This window comes from Sorex araneus, chromosome 4 (assembly GCF_027595985.1).
Source record: "Sorex araneus isolate mSorAra2 chromosome 4, mSorAra2.pri, whole genome shotgun sequence".
Lineage (NCBI taxonomy): Eukaryota > Metazoa > Chordata > Mammalia > Eulipotyphla > Soricidae > Sorex > Sorex araneus.
Window position 1 is genome coordinate 144,285,728 of NC_073305.1, and position 20,834 is coordinate 144,306,561.

A 20,834-nucleotide genomic window follows, 5' to 3' on the forward strand; every position below is an offset into this window, starting at 1 on the left:
AAGGAAGGAAGGAAGGAAGGAAGAAAGATGGTAAGGGAAGGAAGGAAGGAAGGAAGGAAGGAAGGAAAGGAAGGAAGGAAAGGAAGGAAGGAAGGGAGGGAGGGAGGGAGGGAGGGAGGGAGGGAGGGAGGGAGGAAGGAAGGAAGGAAGGAAGGAAGGAAGGAAGGAAGGAAGGAAGGAAGGAAGGAGACTTTGATAACTCTGATCACGTTTTATTATTGTAAGTCAATTAATTTAAGCATGTATTTTGCCCATAGTCTTATTAATCCCAGATTTTTAAAGAAATACTGATATATTTTATGTTTTTTCGAGTATTAATCTTTTGAATCAAACAATGCAACTGTAGTGGGTTTGATTTTTTTCCAAATCAAAAAAAATGGACTGAATTTTAGTGGTTTGTATTGAATGAGTTATAAGAAGTATGATACCGAAACACAGGAAGTTGATGGATTTTAGAATACTATTACTTCAAATGAGAATCACAATTCACCTTATATTAGTATGACAAAATACCTAGAAGAGGTCAAACTAGAGAAGTGCTTACTCATTTTTCTCTTAGGGCACTTCCACCACACTAGAGGGGGCTATTGTACTTGATTTGCTTAGTATTCAAAATAATTATAAATATATATGTATATATTTGATATGTTTTTTTAAAAAGTTAGAATGAGAAATTAGCAATACGTTCTTAAATAGTTCCATATGGAAAATTAAATTTTCTCTTTGGAGAAGTCACTGATACTCAGAGTCAAAGAGATTGGATTTCCAATACCTATCAAGTTCTCCACAATTAACAAGATTCAGGAAAGCAATCTCCTAAAGGCCCACACTACACACATTTATTTACAAATCACTTTGGGAAGGTTGATTTACTTTCACTTTAATGTCAAAAGAGCCATTGAAATCTATTGCTTAGGCTTAGTCAATGCCTTAATTTTCCAAGGAATAGAAATGAATGTTATTTTTCCTATACTTGTATTGCATCCATATCTGGGAAAAGAGAAACAAACTCTAGACTTAGCTGTAAATTCCTACTTGAAAGTCAACAATATTGTGTACTCATGGAATTACTTTTGTCAATTGTGTTTTTAGTTATAAGAAAAAGGAGTACAGGAAGGAGAGAATTTTAGAAAATAAAAAGATGAGAAACTGATCACATTAGATTTTGAAGGCATTTTAGCTTTTAATTTACTTTTAAAATAAAACTCAATGCTTTTTCTATAGAACTTTAATAAAAGAGCCATAGGATGCTAGGAAAGGGATGTAGTGGGTACTTTTATGTGTCTGGGCAGAACTAAGCAGGATTTACAGTCTGGGAGTAATTGATAGATCATTTCATGCTCAGAGTGATGAAATGGTCTGCTCAAGGTCATGCAGTTAGGACTCCAATTTAGAACTCTTTGGCCCAAATCTCTTGACATGTCAGCCTTCCCATTGTAAGGTCCATGTAGCTATTCATCATGCTGAGCAAGAAAAGTTACTAAATCTTGATTTTTGTCCCTATTGTGCAAATAAGCTAAGAGATGTAAAAGTTTTAATATACATGGCTATGAAAGTTCATTAAAGCGCAATTGAGAACAGAATGCAGAAGCCTTGTCCTTTTGATCTGACTCTAGACACTCCTTCCCAGATGAAACAAATATCAGGTAGGTCATGAAAAGCAGAAATATTATCTTCCACAGTATTATCTATCTTGCTTTTTATTTTATGATGTATTTCTGTTTTACTCAATTATAAGTCACTCTTAAGATCTTGGCGGATAGCTCAAAGTATTACTGCATGTGCTTTGCATGCACAAACCCTAAGGTTCAATATCTAGCTCCTCAGGGTCCCCCTTACACTTCCAGGAACAATTCTGAGCACTGAACTTGAAGTAAGTGCATTTCACACAGAACATTCAAGTGTGGCCCCCAAAGAAAGAAACAAAAACAAAATACAAAAAAAAAAATCCTCACTTAATGCAATAGGAGAAAAGATCCCTGTTATGAATAATGAGTGGTGTGGTTCCTACCCCTTCTTTTCCCACTGTGTATGCATGGAGTTCCCCATGGAGTCTCTAACAACTCTCTTTCTCTCCCCACCAGGGTTGCTCTATGTAGGCTTTAGTGCCTGCATGTTTGGTCTTTACAGCTTTATGCCCATTGTCATAAAGAAAACCAGTGCAACTTCAGTCAACCTCTCCTTGCTCACAGCAGACCTGTACAGCCTGTTCTGCGGATTGTTTCTTTTCCACTACAAGGTAAGTTGAGTGGGGTGTTCTTTTGTGCCAAGGATACTTACAGCAAAGTATGACTTCTTGTGGATGGCCCTAATTTTATAGAGAGAAGTAGGAATGTAACTCTATGCTAACTGCTAATTGCTCACATATGCTAATTGCTATGATCTGGCTATTGACAGCTATTCACCTTTAAGACAGATTTTTGTCCTGAGACCCAGCATTTAAAGGGAAAAGACTTAGAAAGAGTGAGAGGGAAAGACTTTCAAATAATGAGGCACTTTTTCTTATACCATTCAGCCCAGAAGCTACTCTTTTTCCACCCTAAAGCTAGAAGGGTTTTACAATTCCTAAATTCTATCTGCAAAGCCCCTGTCTACCAAAGGCCCTTGCAGGTATATTCTCATTGGAGAACAGGCACAATTCCTACAGTGGCAATTTTGCAGATATTTTTATAACAAATAAAAAAGGGAAAATGCTAATGCATTAGAAATAGTTTCTTTACTAAAAGAATGAGTTTTTTAAGTAAAAGAATGTACAGGCATATGGTAAAGTATTTTCAGTGAATATATCAGCCCTGAAGGAAAGAGGAAGCTCTGCAATCCAAAGAGGGCAGGCTTTATCCAATGCAAGACTCTGCCCACATCTTAGCCCTAGGCACTCATTGCTAATTGGTTATGAAACACTGGAGTTAAGTGCTATTTTTTAAACAATACACTCACTGCAGCCCTTAACAGTTGAGCAGAATTGTTTTGTGAGAAGAAACCCTCTGGATATTTCACTAGTCTTATTAGATAAGGATCTAAGAGGCTATGACCTTCATGAAAAGGGGCAGGTCAAGACTATCAGGACTAAGGGATCAAATTAGGAGAAGCAAAAGGAAAGAAGAAAGAGACTTTAGCTCTGCCTTGTCCTGGTCCCTTGCTTTGCCTGTGGCACTGCAGTTAAGATCACAGCATGCATGTGGCCAGCTAATGGAGCATCTGGGTGGACAGGAGATCTCTATCCAGATCAAAGTGGGCTGGGAGGTTCCCAGAGAAATGCTTAGATGGAAAGAGTATGTGCTTGACAGGACCAGAAGTAAAGCAACTTGGAAAATATTTCTGAGAGAAGTCAAAGTCATAGACAAGAAACAGGGATGTCAGACAGGATAGAAAAGATGTAACAAGCAAGACTAATCTGAGGTAGAATGTGAGAGGTGGAAAATGCTGCCTGCCAAGGCCATGGATGGGAATAAAGAACTCGTGTTCTTGGGTTGGGTGAAACCATTTGCTTGGCATTGTAGCACTATAGCACTGTCGTCCCATTGTTCATCGATTTGCTCGAGCGGGCACCAGTAACATCACCATTGTGAGACTTGTTTTTACTGTTTTTGGCTTATCGAATACACCCCCAGTGGCTTGCCAGGCTCTGCCTGTGGGCAGAATACTTTCAGTAGCTTGCTGGGCTCTCCAAGAGGGATGGAACAATTGAACCTAGGTCGGCCTCGTGCAAGGCAAATGCCCTACTGGCTGTGCTATTGCTCTGAATTATGGTTCAAAAAAAGAAACAAACTACTTAAAGAAATGGTCAGTGCATAAACTGGGACACTGTTGGTGCTTTGTCCCGCATGTCATCTGTATAGTGCATTCTCTGATTCCTAAGTGTATTCTGCTCCTCATATGGATAAAAATAAATCACTTCCCCTCAAAGCTCAAAACTCAGAACTGGGAGTTTAGGCTCTCCTCAGAAGCCGTCTGCAGACTTCCCAGTTATTTCCCAGAGTCCTGGGGACTCTCTGGCGAGGTCTCATGGATACGAAGTTATGGCCATCATTTTCTTCTATTCTCTGAAGCTAAGTATCCACAGTCTGTTCATCCTTAAGTTTGAACCCAATTTTCTGGAAGCATTCCTGGATTTTTATAAGCCATGTGCTAACATCAGTCCCTCCCTACTCGCCCACTGTGCTGGGACTTGAACCCAGGCCCTCAACCAAAGTAAGACAAGTGCTCTTCCACGGAGCTGTAGCCACAGCTAAAACAATCCCTTTACTCTTCTTAGGGAGACAACTGGAACCTAATGTTCTGTTAGAACTGTGGTCATTTCCTGGCCACTCCAGATTCAATCAAGTTCACAGTGTCCCTTAGGCCAGGGGAGAATCTGTATTTGAGGACTGATTTTGGGGCCTGTGAGCACATCACTGGCAGACCTGTCTACAAACCTGATGCTCTCTGGATCTAAGAACAAGTACCTGAGGAATACCTGGGAAGTGTCCCTGTTTCAGATTCACTCCTTTGGCTTACAGAGGACTTTTGTAAACGTTGTAAACATTCACTGTATCACTGTATCACTGTCATCCTGTTGTTCCTCCATTTACTGGATCTGGCACCAGTAACATCTCTATTCCTCCCAGCCCTGAGATTTTAGCAGTCTCTCCTTACTCGTCTTTCCAAACGATTGGAGGCTCTTTCAGGCTCAGGGAAATGAGACCTCTCGTTACTGTTTTTGGCATATCAAATTCGCCATGGGTAGCTTGCCATGCTCTGCCAATGCAGGCGAGATACTCTTGGTAGCTTGCCAGGCTCTCTGAAAGGTATATCTATACATATGTATATATATATGTATATGTATATGTATATATATATACATATATATATATTACTTTTTACGATTTGTTGCCTACTGTCTGAACTCTACCAAATATGGTACGGTAATTATGGAAAATGGGTAGGAAGTGTCTTATAATGTGGGGATAGCAGGTAGAGGATCTCTGCTTCCGGATTCCGTTGAGTCCAGAGTCCAAGATCACAAAGTTCCGCATTATCTGGGTTCCGTCAGACTTCATTCATGTGTGAGGCTCCACTGTAGAGGCCAGAAAGTGGCCTGTTGCATAGTGGAGGTTGGCTACCGAGGCTGGGTCCCTTGGGGAGGGGAGGGTTCTCACCCGCCCCCCTCTGGGGCTCCTGGAGTGAAAACAACCTGGCACAGAGTCCCATTGTAAACATTAGAAACTGAAAGAGTTGTCAAAGCAGATCAACACTGATTCTCTCAATACATCGTCTACTATTCACTAAATAATATTTGTACTAGTAATATACTGGTTCTATTTACTATTAATATTATTTAGTGTAAAAATATTTAGGGTTTGTAACTGCTTAAGAGGAAACCATGTAGTATCTCCTCACATTGTAACTCTCATCGTGCCCACATCAGGGCAGTTGTGTTTTCTGAAAATTAAAATCTTATATTGACTAATATGAAGGTGCCATAATTTCTTTTTTGTTTTCTTAAAGCAATGTTTTAAGAAACTAAATACATACTTTTTATTATGAACTAATAAATGCATTTCCAGAGGCAGCAATTGATTCAACACAATGGGTATTTTTCCAGTTAAAATGGATTCTAATTGTCCCTCTTAAAATTAAACTTTCAAGGTAGTGGTTAGTTCACATGAAATTTTAAGAAATAATGCAGAAAAAAGAAGAAAATGCAGAGACAACCCATTTACTCCTATGCTAGTATCCCCCAATTGTCAGCATTACAAATCTCTTATTCCATAGCAGGACTTCACATCAGTGCAATCAACATTCAGGGTGGTTCCAACCCAAGGATTGCACATGTTGCCTTTTATAGATACTTATTAGCCTTTTACTCTCTGAAAACAACTAATTTATTCTCCATTCCTCTGAATGTGCCACTTCAAGAACAGTATGTAAATGAGATTACACAATATGTGACCTTTGTGATTGACTTTTTTCTCTCAGCATAATTCTCTGGAGAGTCATCCAGCTTGTTCTGTATATTCCTAGCTCATCTTTTATTGCTGAACACAGTTACATCCTATGGAGGTGCCATGGTTATTTAACCATTCGCCCAAAGAGAGACATTTGGGGTGTTTCTATTTCTGGCTATCATAAATAAAGCTGCTCTAAACACTCATGTTCACATTCTTAGAACAGAGTATTCATTCTCTGAGATAAATACCTAACAGCACAGTTGCTGGATCATATTATGGTCATGGCATGTTTAGTTTTATGAGAAACTTAAGCTGTTTTCCAGAGTAAGCTATTGTTTTTATTACAAAGGAATACATAATGGTATAAAGTTAAAAATTACTGAAAGTACTACTATATATTGGTACCATTTTACAGTACATGTAGTTCTATGGTTTATCTGTCTTAGAGTTCAGATATATTTTAATGAAATTTTGATTGCACACTATTATTTTGTTACATGCTCTTTAAAACTTAGCAGGTAAATATTTACTTATTATTTAAGATAAACATAGCATGTGAGTATGACAGTGAATCTCAACTGTAGCCAATATATTCAACCATTTGGAGAGAATGTGAAACATGGTCAAGCCCTGGGCCCACTCCAGAGAGTCTCACTCTAATTGATTGAGAGCAGGGTCTTCTAAAAATTCTTCAAGAGGACGAAAAGATAGCACTGAGGTTAAGGCATTTGTCTTGTCTTACATGAAGCTGACCCCAGTTTGATTCCCAGAACCGCATATGGTCCCCAAGCACCACCAGGAGGGATCCCTGAGCTCTGCCAGGTATGGCCCAACCACCTATCCCCCACCTCCAAAACTAATAAAAATGTCTGTCTCCACATATTGCTAATTGTTGAAAGTCATAACAATTTATAATAATTGCATTTGGGTGATTTTTCTTCTTAGCTAATACAATAATTTATTTTGTATGCACTAAATATTCATTCACATTCAATGATATGGTTTGTTTTTAATAATTCTTTGAGGGTGCTATGAACCAAATCCAGGACTTTTTACATATGAAGCATATTGAGGCCAGTGGGGTCCCCAGGTAACTTATGTGAAGTGGAGAAGAGGAAGACCGCAGCCTTAAGAAAGGATCTGCCATTTTCCATCCACATTTGCCACCAGGGAACAGGTGGGGAAATCAAGGACTGTTGGTCTTGCTCCTTGCAGGAGAGGAAAGAATCCTAGACCTTTTCAGGCCTTTCAGATTTTTGCCTTCCTCTCAGAAAAGAATTTCAGAAGAGGAGCAGTGAAGTATAACGGATTTCATTTGGAAGTTTGGGGAGGTATGGGAGGAGAGGGGGTCAGGGGGGAAGAGAGAATGAATATGTGCTCAAGAGAGAACATACACGGGCTTCTCCAGAGTGGAGAGGGAGCCCCAGTACCTCCCAGCATTAGATCTGAAAGTACACATCTCAAGATGGGAGATGAGGGCAACACACATACTTGGGAAACACATGAACTCTGTAGCAACACATGGGCACAGGCAGCACATAGGCAGCATGTACACATGTTTCTTTTGGTCAAGGTGGCTTTTATAGGGTTTCTCCCAGGCTGTCCCACATGGGGCTTTCTACCTAGGTAAGAGTCCATTGCTAAGCGTGGTTGCTAAGGGGTAAGGTTGGGATTAGTTGATGGTCTTCGATATTCATTTCCTGGCCTTTGTTCCTGCTTTAGCTTCTCTCAGAGTGGGGTCAAACCTTCTCTGGGTCTGGGCTGGTACCAGGTAAAAGTCTTAACAGGAATTCATTTCCTCTTATCTCTCTACCTGCCTGCCTCAATATGATCTACCACTAAGCTTACATTCCCAGTCTTAAATAAATCAAACCTCACATACATATTTTTTTTAAAAAAATTTACTAGTGAATCATCATGAGGTACAGTTACAGACTTATAAACTTTTGTGCTTGCGTTTCAGTCAAACAATGATCAAGTACCCATCTCTCCACCAGTGCCCATTCTCCATCACCAATGGTCCCAGCATCCCTCCCACCACCCCACCCCGCCCCCTTCACCCCACCCCGCCTCTGTGGCAGGGCATTCCCTTTTGCTCTCTCTCTCCTTTTGAAACCTCACATATATATTTTTTTTAATTTTTATTAAATCACCATGTGGAAAGTTACAAAGTTCTCAGGTTTATATGTCAGTTATACAATATTCAAACACCCATCCCTTCACCAGTGCCCATATTCCACCACCAGAAACCCCAGTATACCCCCGCCCCCACCCCCTACCCCCTACTGTATAACTAATGAATTTCACTTCATTTTTTCTTTACCTTGATTACATTCCATAATTCAACACAAAACTCACTATAGTTGACATAACTCTCTCTCTCTCTCTCTCTCTCTCTCTCTCTCTCTCTCTCTTTTTTTCTCTTTTTCCTTTTCCCTTTTTTTTTTTTTCCCCCTCATCCCCCTTCCTGCGCCTCATAGTATGGTGTACACCACGCCACGTCGGCCAGCGTGGGGCTTTTGCTTAGTTCACAGTCCAGAGGTGGCTGCTACATTAAAAACCTTCAATATTTTCAACAAAAACTTACTGTTATTATTTGGAGTTTCCCCCCCAAGTCAGACCTGTTCAAATGGAACCAATTCACATTGCTGAACAATTATAAATGTTAAGTCGCGCCGCGTCCGCGCGGTTTTGGATTTCTGTATAAAGTCCAGGGAGAATTCTGCCAAAAATTACATAGCCCAGCTCACAGTCCCAGTGCATTGCTGTAAGAAGTCTCTGAATTCAAAGTCTTTAGGCGCAGAGGGTCCGATTCGCGCTCAGCGGCTCCGGGTTTATCTGGGCCGAGGGCGTGCCGGTTACGCCCCCTTCCCATGAGTTCCTGGGAGCCCCCAAAGTAAAATCCGAATACCTGTGGGTCTGGAATCAGAAGATGGCGCCTGCCACATGGTGCCGCCAGCCCGCCGCTTTCCATGCAGGAAGACAGGGTGGGGTGGGGGGAAAAATCCACCCCCAGCAGCACCGAGTTGTAGCCCAGTTTGGTGTCCCAATGCATTGCTCTCGGGTGCTGCGCTGGATGCCCGAATGTGTTACATCTTTGGAGTCAAAGTCTTTAAGCGCCGCAGAGGGTCCCCCTCACATATTTTTTAAACTTTCATTTTTAAACAAAAGTCAAAGGTCTTTTAATAATTTAAAAGATCAACTGAACAATCATGACTCCTTCGGGTAAATAGTATTCAACAACTCCTGGTAGACAGTGTTAGGATTTGGACAAATGCTCTGTCTCCTTTCCTTTTTGTCTCTTAATATTTCAAAATGACATGAGAGTTAATTCTTGAATAACCATTGCTTTCTATTGTTGTCTATCTGTTTTATGAACAATTGCACTTAATATCTGCAAAGAAATAAGCTACTTAATTAATTAAAATCAAATCACAAACAAAACCTTTTCCTGGAACCTGAGAGGTGGCTGAAAGGGAAGGGAGTACCTTCCTTGCTTAAGAGAGTCCCAAGTTCCATCCCTTGAGCTGCAGGTATGACCCACACACTGAACATACCAGGCCTCAATAGGAAGGCCCTGTAAAAATAAAACCCTTTCCTTTGCTAAGCAATTTTTTCAAAGCATCTTCCAGACAATTAAAATTTTCAGTTTGGAAAATCCAAGAGCTTTAATATTCTCATAATTTGCCTCTGAAATTGTCCCTAGGATCCCCAGATGGGAAGCTTTCTGGATCCAGGAAGAGCTCTCTGTGACTGGCAGGTTTAAGCAATGCTTATTGCAGATGCCATTGCTCAAACAATCAATGTAAAAATTTAGCAAATTTTCCAAAATTTTAAAAAACCATGAAATTACATGGTAATATATTTTGTGAATGAGAGAAAATAGTTATGTTTTTATACATCTTTGAAGAAATATCTATTTAAATACCTTACTCTAATACTTTTTGTCTTTTATAATATGATTGGATTGTAATCTTTATGTATCTGGGTCCTTATCAGATATATGATTTGAACAAATTTTCTTCCAACTTGCTTGTTTTTTCACTTTCTTGCCTCTTAAAGCATTAAGGGTCTAAATTTTTATGCAGTCCTATTTGTCTGTGTGGACCAACTGGAAAATGGCACACCTGGAAGTGTTAAACCCAAAGCTCTTACATTCAAAGCATGCACTCCAACCCGTTGAACTATCTCCCGGGCTAGCTAGTTATATGTTATATGTTTATGTGTTTTGGTAAATTTGCATTGAGTTACTTTTTGGACAAATTTACATCATGTAAAGCAAATATAAAAACTACATTTTATTTCTAGCAAAAGTGCAAGATTTGCTTTTAGAGTTTGAGAGTTTTCCTTGTCTTCCACCTTTCAATAAATACTAAAATTGATAACTACAGTTTTTTGCCTTTGTTTTGTAATTATTTTCTCACACTTGAAATTTTGTTTTTATTTTGTTATCTTGGGAAATATATATATATATGTATATATACATACATACATATATATACATATATATATATCAGGAGACCATATGTCATGCTAGGGATCAAACTGGGGTCTGCAAGTACAAGGCAAGCATCCTACCCACTGTACTATCTCCCTGGCATTGTCTCCTCTTTTTGATACAGATCACACCCAGGTGTAGAGGGTTACACCCAGCATTGCTTGGGATCAACCATGGAGTGGTTCTCACCAGGACTACACCTGACAGTACTGGGGGCTGTGAAGTCTGAATAGCAATCCTAGCCTTACACTGCAAGATATCTGACCTGCCACTGGAGCTGTCTTCTGGCCCCAATCCTTCCTTCTTACTTGTGAAAGGGAAGAATATGACAGAAAGACACAACTTTGAAGACAGGGATTTTCTGCTTTCCATATAAGAGGTCTGACCAGCTGGAACAAACTCCTTTAGTTGACTGTTTCTGGGGTTTAGATTAGTCTAATAAAAGACAAAAGTCTGATTAAAGTAGTAGAAACAACTTTCTTGAGAGACCTCTTCCTATCTCCATAATTTGCAATGCTTCTTTGGGGGACCATACCCAGTAGTACTCAGGGGCTACTCCTGGCTTGTCTGTTGCTTGGGGGTCACTTCTGGTCATGCTAGGTCCTGTTGCTGACAGGGATTGAATGCGGATCTCCAGCATACAAAGCATGTACTCCAGCCCCATCGAACTCTCTCTTTGACCCTTGCAATGTATTTTTCATTTCATTTCTCTTTTTTGCATGATGAAGCCATTTCATGTAGTGGTTAAGCATGTAGGTGCATGGGGCCAGAGACATAGCTCAGCAGGTAGGGCACGTACCTTGCACGTGACCAACTCTGGTACAATCCCCAGGACCACATATGGTCCCCCACCCAGTACCCTCCCCTCCAGGAGTGATCCTTGAGCACTGCTGGGTGCAACCCCAGAACAAAACTGTATTTCTTTATATTTATTTATATTTGTATATATATATATATGTATATATATATATATATATATTTGGGACTGGAATGATAGCACAGCAGGTAGGGTATTTGCCTTGCACGTGGCCGATCCAGGTTCGATTCCTCCGTCCCTCTCGGAGAGCCCAGTAAGCTACCAAGAGTATCTCGCCTACATGGCAGAGCCTGGCAAGGTACCTGTGGTGTATTCGATATGCCAAAAATAGTAACAACAAGTTTTTCACAATGGAGATGTTACTGGTGCCTGCTCGAGCAAATCGATAAACAACAGGATGACAGTGCTACGAGAGTGCTATATATATATATATATATATATATTATATATATATATAATATATATATATATACATTCCTGACTGGGAACACCTGTAAAGACAATTAGAGCCCGCCCCAAAAGCTTCCATCCCTCTCAGAGAGCCAGCCGCCCACACAGCAGAGCCTGGCAAGCTATCTGTTATGCTAAAAACTCAATATGCTAGAAACAATAACAATGACGGTCCTCATTCCCCTGACCCTAAAAGAGCTCCCAATACACTATCATGCTATACTAGCATGGGACAGGGACAAATGGAGATGTTAGTGGTGCCTGCTCAAGCAAATCGATGAACAACGGGATGACAGTGATACAGTGTTTTTAAAACATGAACCAAGTGAATCCCACCATGGCATCTGGTCCACCAAGTCTAACTGGTGCCTCCTAACGCTGCTCCTTTCCAGGACCATTAGTTACAATGATTACATCTTTCACTCTTGGGATAGTTGAAAGTCATATCTAAGGAAGAGATTTAATTTAAGTGGGACTGTCCATGTAAAGTAGTATAGTATGAATTCTAGTTTTAGCTAGTAACCCTCAAATATGACGCACACTGGAATCACCTGAGGCATGACTCTGGAAATACGGATGTCCCACTCTCATTGATTCCGATTTCACTGGTCTGCCCCTATAGCATTATACTTCAAAGGCTCCTTAGATGATTCTTGAATATGCATCCAGGATTGAGAGCCACTGGTTCAGACTCACTTTATGTGGCTGCAAGTAGGTGGAGTTAGGGCCAAAAAAGATGAAGGTTGTAAGAGTCTAGCTAAATACCAAGAAATCGTGCTAACTATTGGTTATCTAATAGACTAGATTGGAGAGTTCCTAGCCCTGCAAGAAACTGGCCAAAGTGTGAGATTGGTAATATAGGGAGCTGGGAGATCGGGGGTAGGAGGTGGGTCTGCATAGTGTAGACTACAAAATGACTAGTGACTTCCCAAACTTCCTTTGGATTGAGCAATCAGCTATTAGACTTTACTCTTTGGCTTAATCATTATGTATTCACTAAACCACCTGCTTCTCTGTTTGTAAGTTGAAAATGGAAGTGCTGTTTACTCATTAATGTTGTTTGATCAGACCTGAATGATTAAATAGAACTCTCCTGCCCATCACTGACCTTTTACTCTTCTCACTTTTTACTTGAAAGAAATCTGTTTCCTTTCTCACCCACTAGCCTATGTTTTGAAGCTTTCTGTGTCTTGTGCAGATATCCATGAGAACTGGATAATAAAATCCCAATTTCTAGGAAAGCAAATGACCTAATTCTGAGTTAAACTATCTGTAGGGCTTAGGGAATGCTCATATAAATTCTAATTTTATAATTGGTTAAATATTTGTCTTTACCTTACATTGAATTTGTAATAATACATATATAGTAGCCCATAAAAGTACAAAAAAATTTATCTTTTCTGGGCCTCAGAGATGGCCACATTTCTGCCACATACACATACCAAAACAACAACAACAAAAACAAAAACACTCAGGAAGAGGATTTTCTTTTGCTTGCTTTATTTAAACACTGTGGTTTACAAAGTTATTCATAATGCAGTTGTGGGCATTCAATGTTGTATCACCAATGCCACCATCAGAGTGACCTTCTCTCTGTCATTATCCCCATTTTCCCAACCATCTCCCCAGCCTGCCCCCTTAACAGGCACAATATTCTTTGTTCTCTTTTGTTAGTTACAACTAAACCATTAATGGAGTTATCAAAAAATACTTCAGTAAAAGTAAATTTGTGAAACTTGTTGTATCTCACCATGAGATTATTAAGTCCTTAACTGAGGAGTTATAAAGTTCCTTGTTGCTAGTTGAACACTGGCAAGCTACCCGTGGCGTATTCGATATGCCAAAAACGGTAACAATAGGTCTCATCCTCCTGACCCTGAAAGAGCCTCCAATCATTGGGAAAGACGAGCAAGGAGAGGCTGCTAAAATCTCAGGGCTGAGAAAATAGAGACATTACTGGTGCCCACTTGAGTAAATTGATGAAAAACGGGATGACAATGATACAGTTTATTAAGCTTAGTTGGCTTCTGTTTCTTTCCCATCAAATTTGGTGTGCTCCTGCTGGATATCAGTATTGTAGGATTTGGAGGTGTTGTACACTAGGAATTCCATGATCTGTTGAACTGGGCCAGTGAGTTTACATGGTGGCTACTATGGGTGGTGGGTGTGGCTGTTGGGGTCTCTGAAAATATGAGGTGTGTGAGGAGGCTGTCTGCTCACTGCAAGAAGACCCCAGAGTTTCAGCCTGAAAACCAGTGTACCTGGAATTTTCCTCCTTCGGCTTTGAAGCAATGGAGTTGTGCTATTGCCACCGTGGCAGCTGTGGGGTGTGGGTGCTCCTGCCAGGGTTTTGCTTCAGGGACTTGAACTGCGCCTCTCCTGAGGGCACCACACGGTTTCCAGAAAAAGAGATTTTTGTGAAAGCTTTTCAGTTTGATGGTGTACTGAGTTTTCAAGGTCAGGGCTTGATTGGTTTTGAAGAAGGACACTTTTGAAATTGAAGGGTATTCATTTCTTGTGACTCTTATAAAAAAATTACCATATTCTTGGTGACTGCAAACAATGCAAATTTGTGAGCTGATAGTTCTAGAAGTTCTACTGAGATAAAATCATTAGCAGGGCAGGTGACTTCTGGAGGCTCTAGAGGAGAATGAACTATGTTGCCTTCCTAGCTTTGTGGTATCCTGCATTCCTTGCGATATGACCCCTTCTTCTATCTTCAAAACCAGCAGAAAAGCATCTTTCAATCTGACTGCCACGTCTCTTTCCCCTTTGTAAGAACCCTTGTCCATCAGATAATCCAGAAGAATCTCCCCCTCTCAAAATCTTTAATCGCATCTGCAAAGTTCCATTTGCCAGCTTAAAAAAAAATAATTCCATATTCCAGGGATAAATATTTGAGCCTTCTTAAAGAAAGGAGACATTATTCTTCCTATCACAGGAGGACTAGAAGGACTACCTGGGCTCTAAACCAGGTGAGTTGGTATATGTGAATGTGCTGTTTCAAAACCTCATCTGGGCAATGAAGATACAGACACTGCTCTGTTGAACTTCTTGGATTTTAAGTGGTTCTGGTTACCCGATTATATGTTATTTTAGAAAAGTAAACAGTCCTGTTGTGCTGGGGAGGGAATGAAGTGAGTGGGGGAAACCTCCTTAGACTCTCCAAACAAAACATGAATGTGGTGGTATGGTGTTTAGTAAAGGAGACTGGATTCTGGGAACACAGCAATAGTACAGAGAGAGAATAGGCTTCTATCCTTGCATATGTTCAACCTGGGTTCATTCCCTGGCATGCCAAATGGTCCCCTTACCCACACTGGGAGTGATCCCTGAGCACAGACCAGGAGTAGGCCCCAAGCACTGACAGGGAAGCTTTAAAAAATGAATTAAATCATAAACTATCTTTTATGCCTTTATTTAATTATACTGGGCCAGTTATACGTTTTACCCAAACTTCAGAGACTTTGTTTATGGAGGTTTATTTTAATCACTAATTTTAAATTTAAAAAATTTTAATTGTGGGGGCTGGAGAAATAGCACAGTGGGTAGGGCATTTGCCATGCACGCGACCAACCTGGGTTCGATTCCCAGCATCCCATATGGTCCCCTGACCATTGCCAGGGGGTAATTCCTGAGTGCAGAGCCAGGAGTAACCCCTGTGCATTGCTGGGCATGACCCGAAAAGCAAAAAAAAAAAATTGAATTGTGATTTCATGATTTACAGTACTGTTAATGATGGTTTCTCATGCACATAATTCCAACATCACACCCATCACCAATGTACTAACGCCTTCCTCCCAAGGACCCCAGGACCCCTGCCTTTCAAATTCCCTACCAACTTAAATGTGTGGGTTAGTTCTCCCTTTGTATTGCCTTTGGACTTTTGTTTCGGCCTTGCTGTTAATTTTTAAGTCCTACATATGAGAGAGATAATTCTCCATCTATATCTTTGCTCTGACTGACTTTACTCAGCATGATATCTTCTAGTTTCATCTATGTTGCTGCAAATTGCTAAAAAAGAGTAACAATGTTACTCTTTTTAGACCTGCATAGTATATACCATTAATTCATTCACCTGTAGTTGGACCGTTGGGTGGTTTCCATATCTTGGCTATTGAATTAAGTATGGTAATAAACATAGCTCAAGCATGAGTGAAGTCCCACGGAAGCCAGATAATGTGGAACTTTGTGGTCTTGGACTCTGGGCTCAACGGGACCTGGGAGCAGAGATCCTTTGCCTGCTTCCCCCAGTCTCCGGTCACCCAGGTGTCACACCCATAAGCCACCTTCTGCTGGCGCCAGATAATCTCGTCAGCCACCCTTCAGAACTCAAGGCTGCTTCTCCTGGAAGGGAGCATAAATTGAGACACCGATAACCATGCCACTAGACTCTGCGCCATGGGCTGTTTCCACTCAGGGAGCCCCAGACAGGGATGGGTGAGAGCCCTTCCTGCCCCAAGGGACCCACCCCTGGCAGCCAAACCTAATACCCAACTGCCACCACACTCCAGGCCACTTTCCACATGCTCGGGCCAAGCCTCACTCATGAGTGAACATATTCCTGGCTTTTGTGGCCATGTGACACATCATAAGACACTCCTTACCCATTTTCCATAAAATCATAGAAACCACAGGTTTGGTTTATTTTTTTTTCTTTTTGGGTCTCACCTGGCGATGCTCGGGGGTTGCTCCTGGTTCTACACTCAGGAATTACATTTGGTGGTGTTCGTGGGAGCCCTACCCACTGTGCTATCACTCCAGCCCCATGAAACCATGGTTGATCCTATTTAAAATCAAATATTTTAGGAAAATAGAGACTATAATCCTTACACTCTTACATCAAGGAGATGGTTTTCTTATCCAAATATTCACTATTAAAAAGGGGGGAGAGAGATTTCAAAATTATTTGTCTAAGGAGGCTACCTCTTCAACTGTTGTTGAAGCACTGCATTTTTCTGATTCAGTGTGTAATTGGGGCTTAGTAAATCCTTCCTTATTCCACTTCTAAAAATGTGATTCATGTGAATTTTTTAGAATTTCATCTGTGAGAGATCATTAGATAAAAAAGTTTGTCTTTTAGTGTCAGTGATACCAGATAATTTTTTTAAATAATTGCTGTTATTTTTGACAAATAATCAGAGAAGTTGATTGCACTTCAACTGCTTATGCTAGCAACCCTCGTTTCAGCCTATGACAGGAATAGGCATAGAGCTTAGTGATTCTCCTTGATCCTGCCTGTCAGTCATTAAGCATTACACTCCACAAGTGCCATTACTGGTTTACTTTTTGGTATAAGAGATTTGACAAAAAAAGTTAATAATTCTGGACCTGGGACTAAATGTTATGTTGCACTAAATTTGAAAGCACTTCACTCAGCAATATTCTTGTCTACAATATGCCTTTTACATTCCAGGTAGTGTCTTATTGTTTAACTATTTCTAAGTAGAGATGACAAAAATATCAAAATTACCAGGCAGACGAATGCAAACTATGAGATACTGAACCATTGAAAATGGGCTAGTCTTGTGTCTCAATCATCTTTAACATCTGAATGGGATAGCAGGGAGTTTGGGCAGATTGCATTAATAATGAGTGGACATTCCTTTATTTATGGACCTGTTGATACTCTGCTGCCATAATTTTCAGTTATAGAACTGTCCTTTGAAACCCAGACCATGAAGCTTTGACCTGTGGCAACTGGAAGTATAAATGCAAAACTATACATCATTTTTCTTTTTCTTTTTCCTGAAACCACTAAGACTACATCCTCTCCCTCTAACTCTTCCAGAGGAAGAGAAGAACAATCATCAATGGTAAAAGGCAGTTTCAAAAGCAACACCTTGAGTGGGCTTCACACCCAAGAGAGAATCTGGGTCCTCCTCATAGTTTCAGGTGCTCTACATGATCAGAGAAATTTCTCTAGTAATGAACTATAGAAATGATCCCTGAAAGTATGGTCTTAATACATGAAAATAGTTTCATCTTATTCATGAAAATAATTTCATAAGTCATTTATGAGGCTTCTTAAAATAACAATGGACCTTTGCAATATCTTGAGTGACATGTTCTTACTGCCAAATATAATTATAAATGGGAGGTTTTAAAATTAACACTTCGTTTTTACAATGTTTAAAAATCCATTGTGTAAAACTGTCACTGATAAGTGGATAATTGGAGAAACTAATATCACTGAGGTCCCAAAGCATTTAGCATGAAATGTCAAGTTGATAGAGATACAGTTCAGCTCAGTTCCCCATACATGGCAGCTCAATGCAGCATCTTTTGAGGATTTCATTTTGTAAGATCCATGGGACAAACTACCACAAATGGGAAAGAGATGCTTCCCACGCACCACTGAAGATCCCAGGCTCTTTCCATTGTGTGAATCTGACATCCTCTAGGACAGGTGTCAATAGACCATTAGTTGTGAACTAGTTCCTTATTTTTTGTAGTGCAGCTATGCACTTATATATTCTTTCTTATATGTTATTGATAACTGCTCTCCTGCCCTACAATGACAACATTGAATAGTCATGAGAGAGATTGTGTGGTCACACACCTAAAATATTTCTTGTCTAACCCTTTACCGGGAGAGTTTTCTACAGGACTCTCTATGAAAAAGTCTAGAGACTTTTCTTTTAGGTGGTAAAGGAGGGCACACCCATGTGTGCTTAGGGCTGACTCTTGATTCTGTGCTCAGGGATCATGACTGGTGGCCTCAGGGAATCATTTTTGGTGCAAGAGATCAAACCCAGTTGCATGCAAAAAAATGGCAACCCTACCCACTGTACTATTTCTCTAGCCCTAGTCTAGTGACTTTTATAATGCATCTGGAGTAGTATACAGAACCTTCTTACTGTTATATTAGCCAGAATTCAGTCACATGACTACATAAGGGAAACTGGAAAATATAGCCTTGCTAATTTTGTGCAGGAAGAAAAAGAAAATATCTGCAAAAAGAAAAAAGCATGGTCCATCTATTTAAAAGACAATAGGGACATTGAGGTTCCTTATGACCCAGAAACTCCATTTCTGTAAATGTACCCCAAAAACCCTAAAGCACAAAGCAGAAAAGACACCTGCACTCTTATTTATTACAGCACTACATAAAATAGCCAAAAATGTGGAAACAACCCAAAAGTACACACAAGCAGATGACTGGATAAAAAAACTGGTGCATACACATAATGGAATACTATTCCCAAAGAAAAAGATAAAGTCATGCAATTTTCTGAAATGTGAATGGAACTAGAGAGTATCATATTTTGCAAAAAATCAGTCAGAGGGAGAGGAACAGACTCAGAATGATCTCTCATATGTGGGATATAAAGACACTTTGTATGGGAATATCCAATGCCCAATGGCAATAGAAACAGAGCAGGAGAAGTGGTCTTCAGTAGGAAATTTGCCACAGGGGCAGGCATTGTGGGTACAGGGGATAAATTAGGGAAAGGAACACTAGGACAACAGTGGAGGGGGTAAAGTGCCTGCCACAAAGGCAGGCTGGGGGGCTGGAGGGAAACTGGAAACATTGATGGAGGGTAGAGGGAAGTGGTGAATGGATTATTGTTGGAACAATGTCTGCTTGAAACTCAAATACAGAAGAAAGGATGGGAGGGGAGAGAAGAGGAGGGGGCAGGAGGAGAGGGGAGAAGTTAGGGGAGGGAAGGGAGGAATGCACAATGGAGAATGAAAATTACTTCTGGTACTATAACAGTACTGAAGTATCTACAGGAAAACTATGGGATAGAGAGAGTAGGTTGAACAACACTAACACTACTGTAAAAAAATAGTTTTAAATATTAAGAAGAGAGGGAAATAAGTTAGTGAACAAATAACCAGCCTCTGCCACGTGCTTTTCAGTTACCAGAAAGATTAGCAAAATTAAAGAAGTTAGGGAATACATTGTGTGCTGGTTTGGTACTACAGCCAGAGTACAAAGTTTCTTCTATGCAAACTCATTCTTAAATTCTCTGTCACAAGCATATTTTGAACTCACATTATCAGGACAAACCGGAAGGAGGAAGTGGAATGTGGTAGGGATGTGGAATGCAAAGTTTGAAATGCAAAGACTTATGTTTGGAGAAAAAAACAAGCAAAGCAGTGGAGCTGTCTCCCTGCTGACTGCAGGGGTGTGGATTTCCCCAAGGACACGCTCTGCCCCTTTCTGCACACCTGGACTTTGTTAGAAGACCCATATGCTTGTCAGTCTCCATCTCCCATGGACTAGACTAAATAATCCAGAGTCTCAGAAAGCCTTGGTGTGGTGTGCTGTGGAAAAGAGCTAAGATTGGCTCAAACACTGAAGCCCAGGCTACATCTCATGGGACTACCATGGGCAGGAGATATTTTTCAACTCTATAAATTTGGGAGAGTATGAAAGACAATTATTACTGTTCCTCTCTTATTTGACTGACTTTTACTGTTTTTATATCATCAATTCCAATAGTCATTTCCATATACATCGAACCCTGTGATATTTAAGCCAACTGTCCTCATTTAAAATGTGTGGACTATAAAAGGAGGGCAGATTTCTCTCTAAATTTCTTGTTTTGTCTTACCTTCGAGTGAGGTGAATTTCATTACAGGTGTTGTCAGGAAACAGGGCTGCTGTGTTTAGCTTTGCGGGCACAACTGTATTTATTGATTTACAGGTTATATTTCCCAGCAGATGCTATTCAAGCACCTTGATGAAGAGAAGACTTTGATGCCAAAGTGCCGTTGAATGAGTCTGTCTAAAAGACTTAATAGGGGTTATATTTTCTAATTCTTAGCTTCCTTGAAAACATTGTATTCAAAGAATAACTTTTACTTTTTTGGCTTTTTGGGTTACACCCTGCGATGCTCAGGGATTACTCCTGGCTCTGCACTCAGGAATCACTCCAGGCAGTGTTTGGGGGACCATATAGGATGCCAGGGATCAAACCTGTGTCCTCCACATGCAAGGCGAACACCCTACCTGCTGTTCTATCACTCCAGCTCCTCAAAGGATAAGTTTCTGGACCAGGGAGAAAACTCAAATGGCTGGAGCACTTTGCATGTGAGAGGCCCAGAACTGATCCTTGGAGCCCTATAGACCCCATCACAGGCTAGAGTCACCCCCAATCACTGAACTGTGAGTAGCCCACAAGTACCA

The 20,834-nt window shown here is 40.5% G+C and overlaps 1 protein-coding gene and 1 non-coding gene across 2 annotated transcripts in view; one reads left to right on the plus strand and one right to left on the minus strand.

The window, feature by feature from the left end:
* Positions 1-20,834, plus strand: part of SLC35F1 (solute carrier family 35 member F1) — a 481,371-nt gene that overhangs the window by 439,373 nt on the left and 21,164 nt on the right. Inside the window, exon 7 of the mRNA XM_055135200.1 lies at positions 2,085-2,239. Coding sequence (XP_054991175.1) covers positions 2,085-2,239 — 155 coding nt within the window. The remainder of the gene's footprint in view (positions 1-2,084; positions 2,240-20,834) is intronic.
* On the minus strand, positions 17,449-17,659 carry LOC129404476 (small nucleolar RNA U3). Its single transcript, XR_008629889.1, has one exon. It is a non-coding gene; the product is annotated as a small nucleolar RNA U3 (small nucleolar RNA).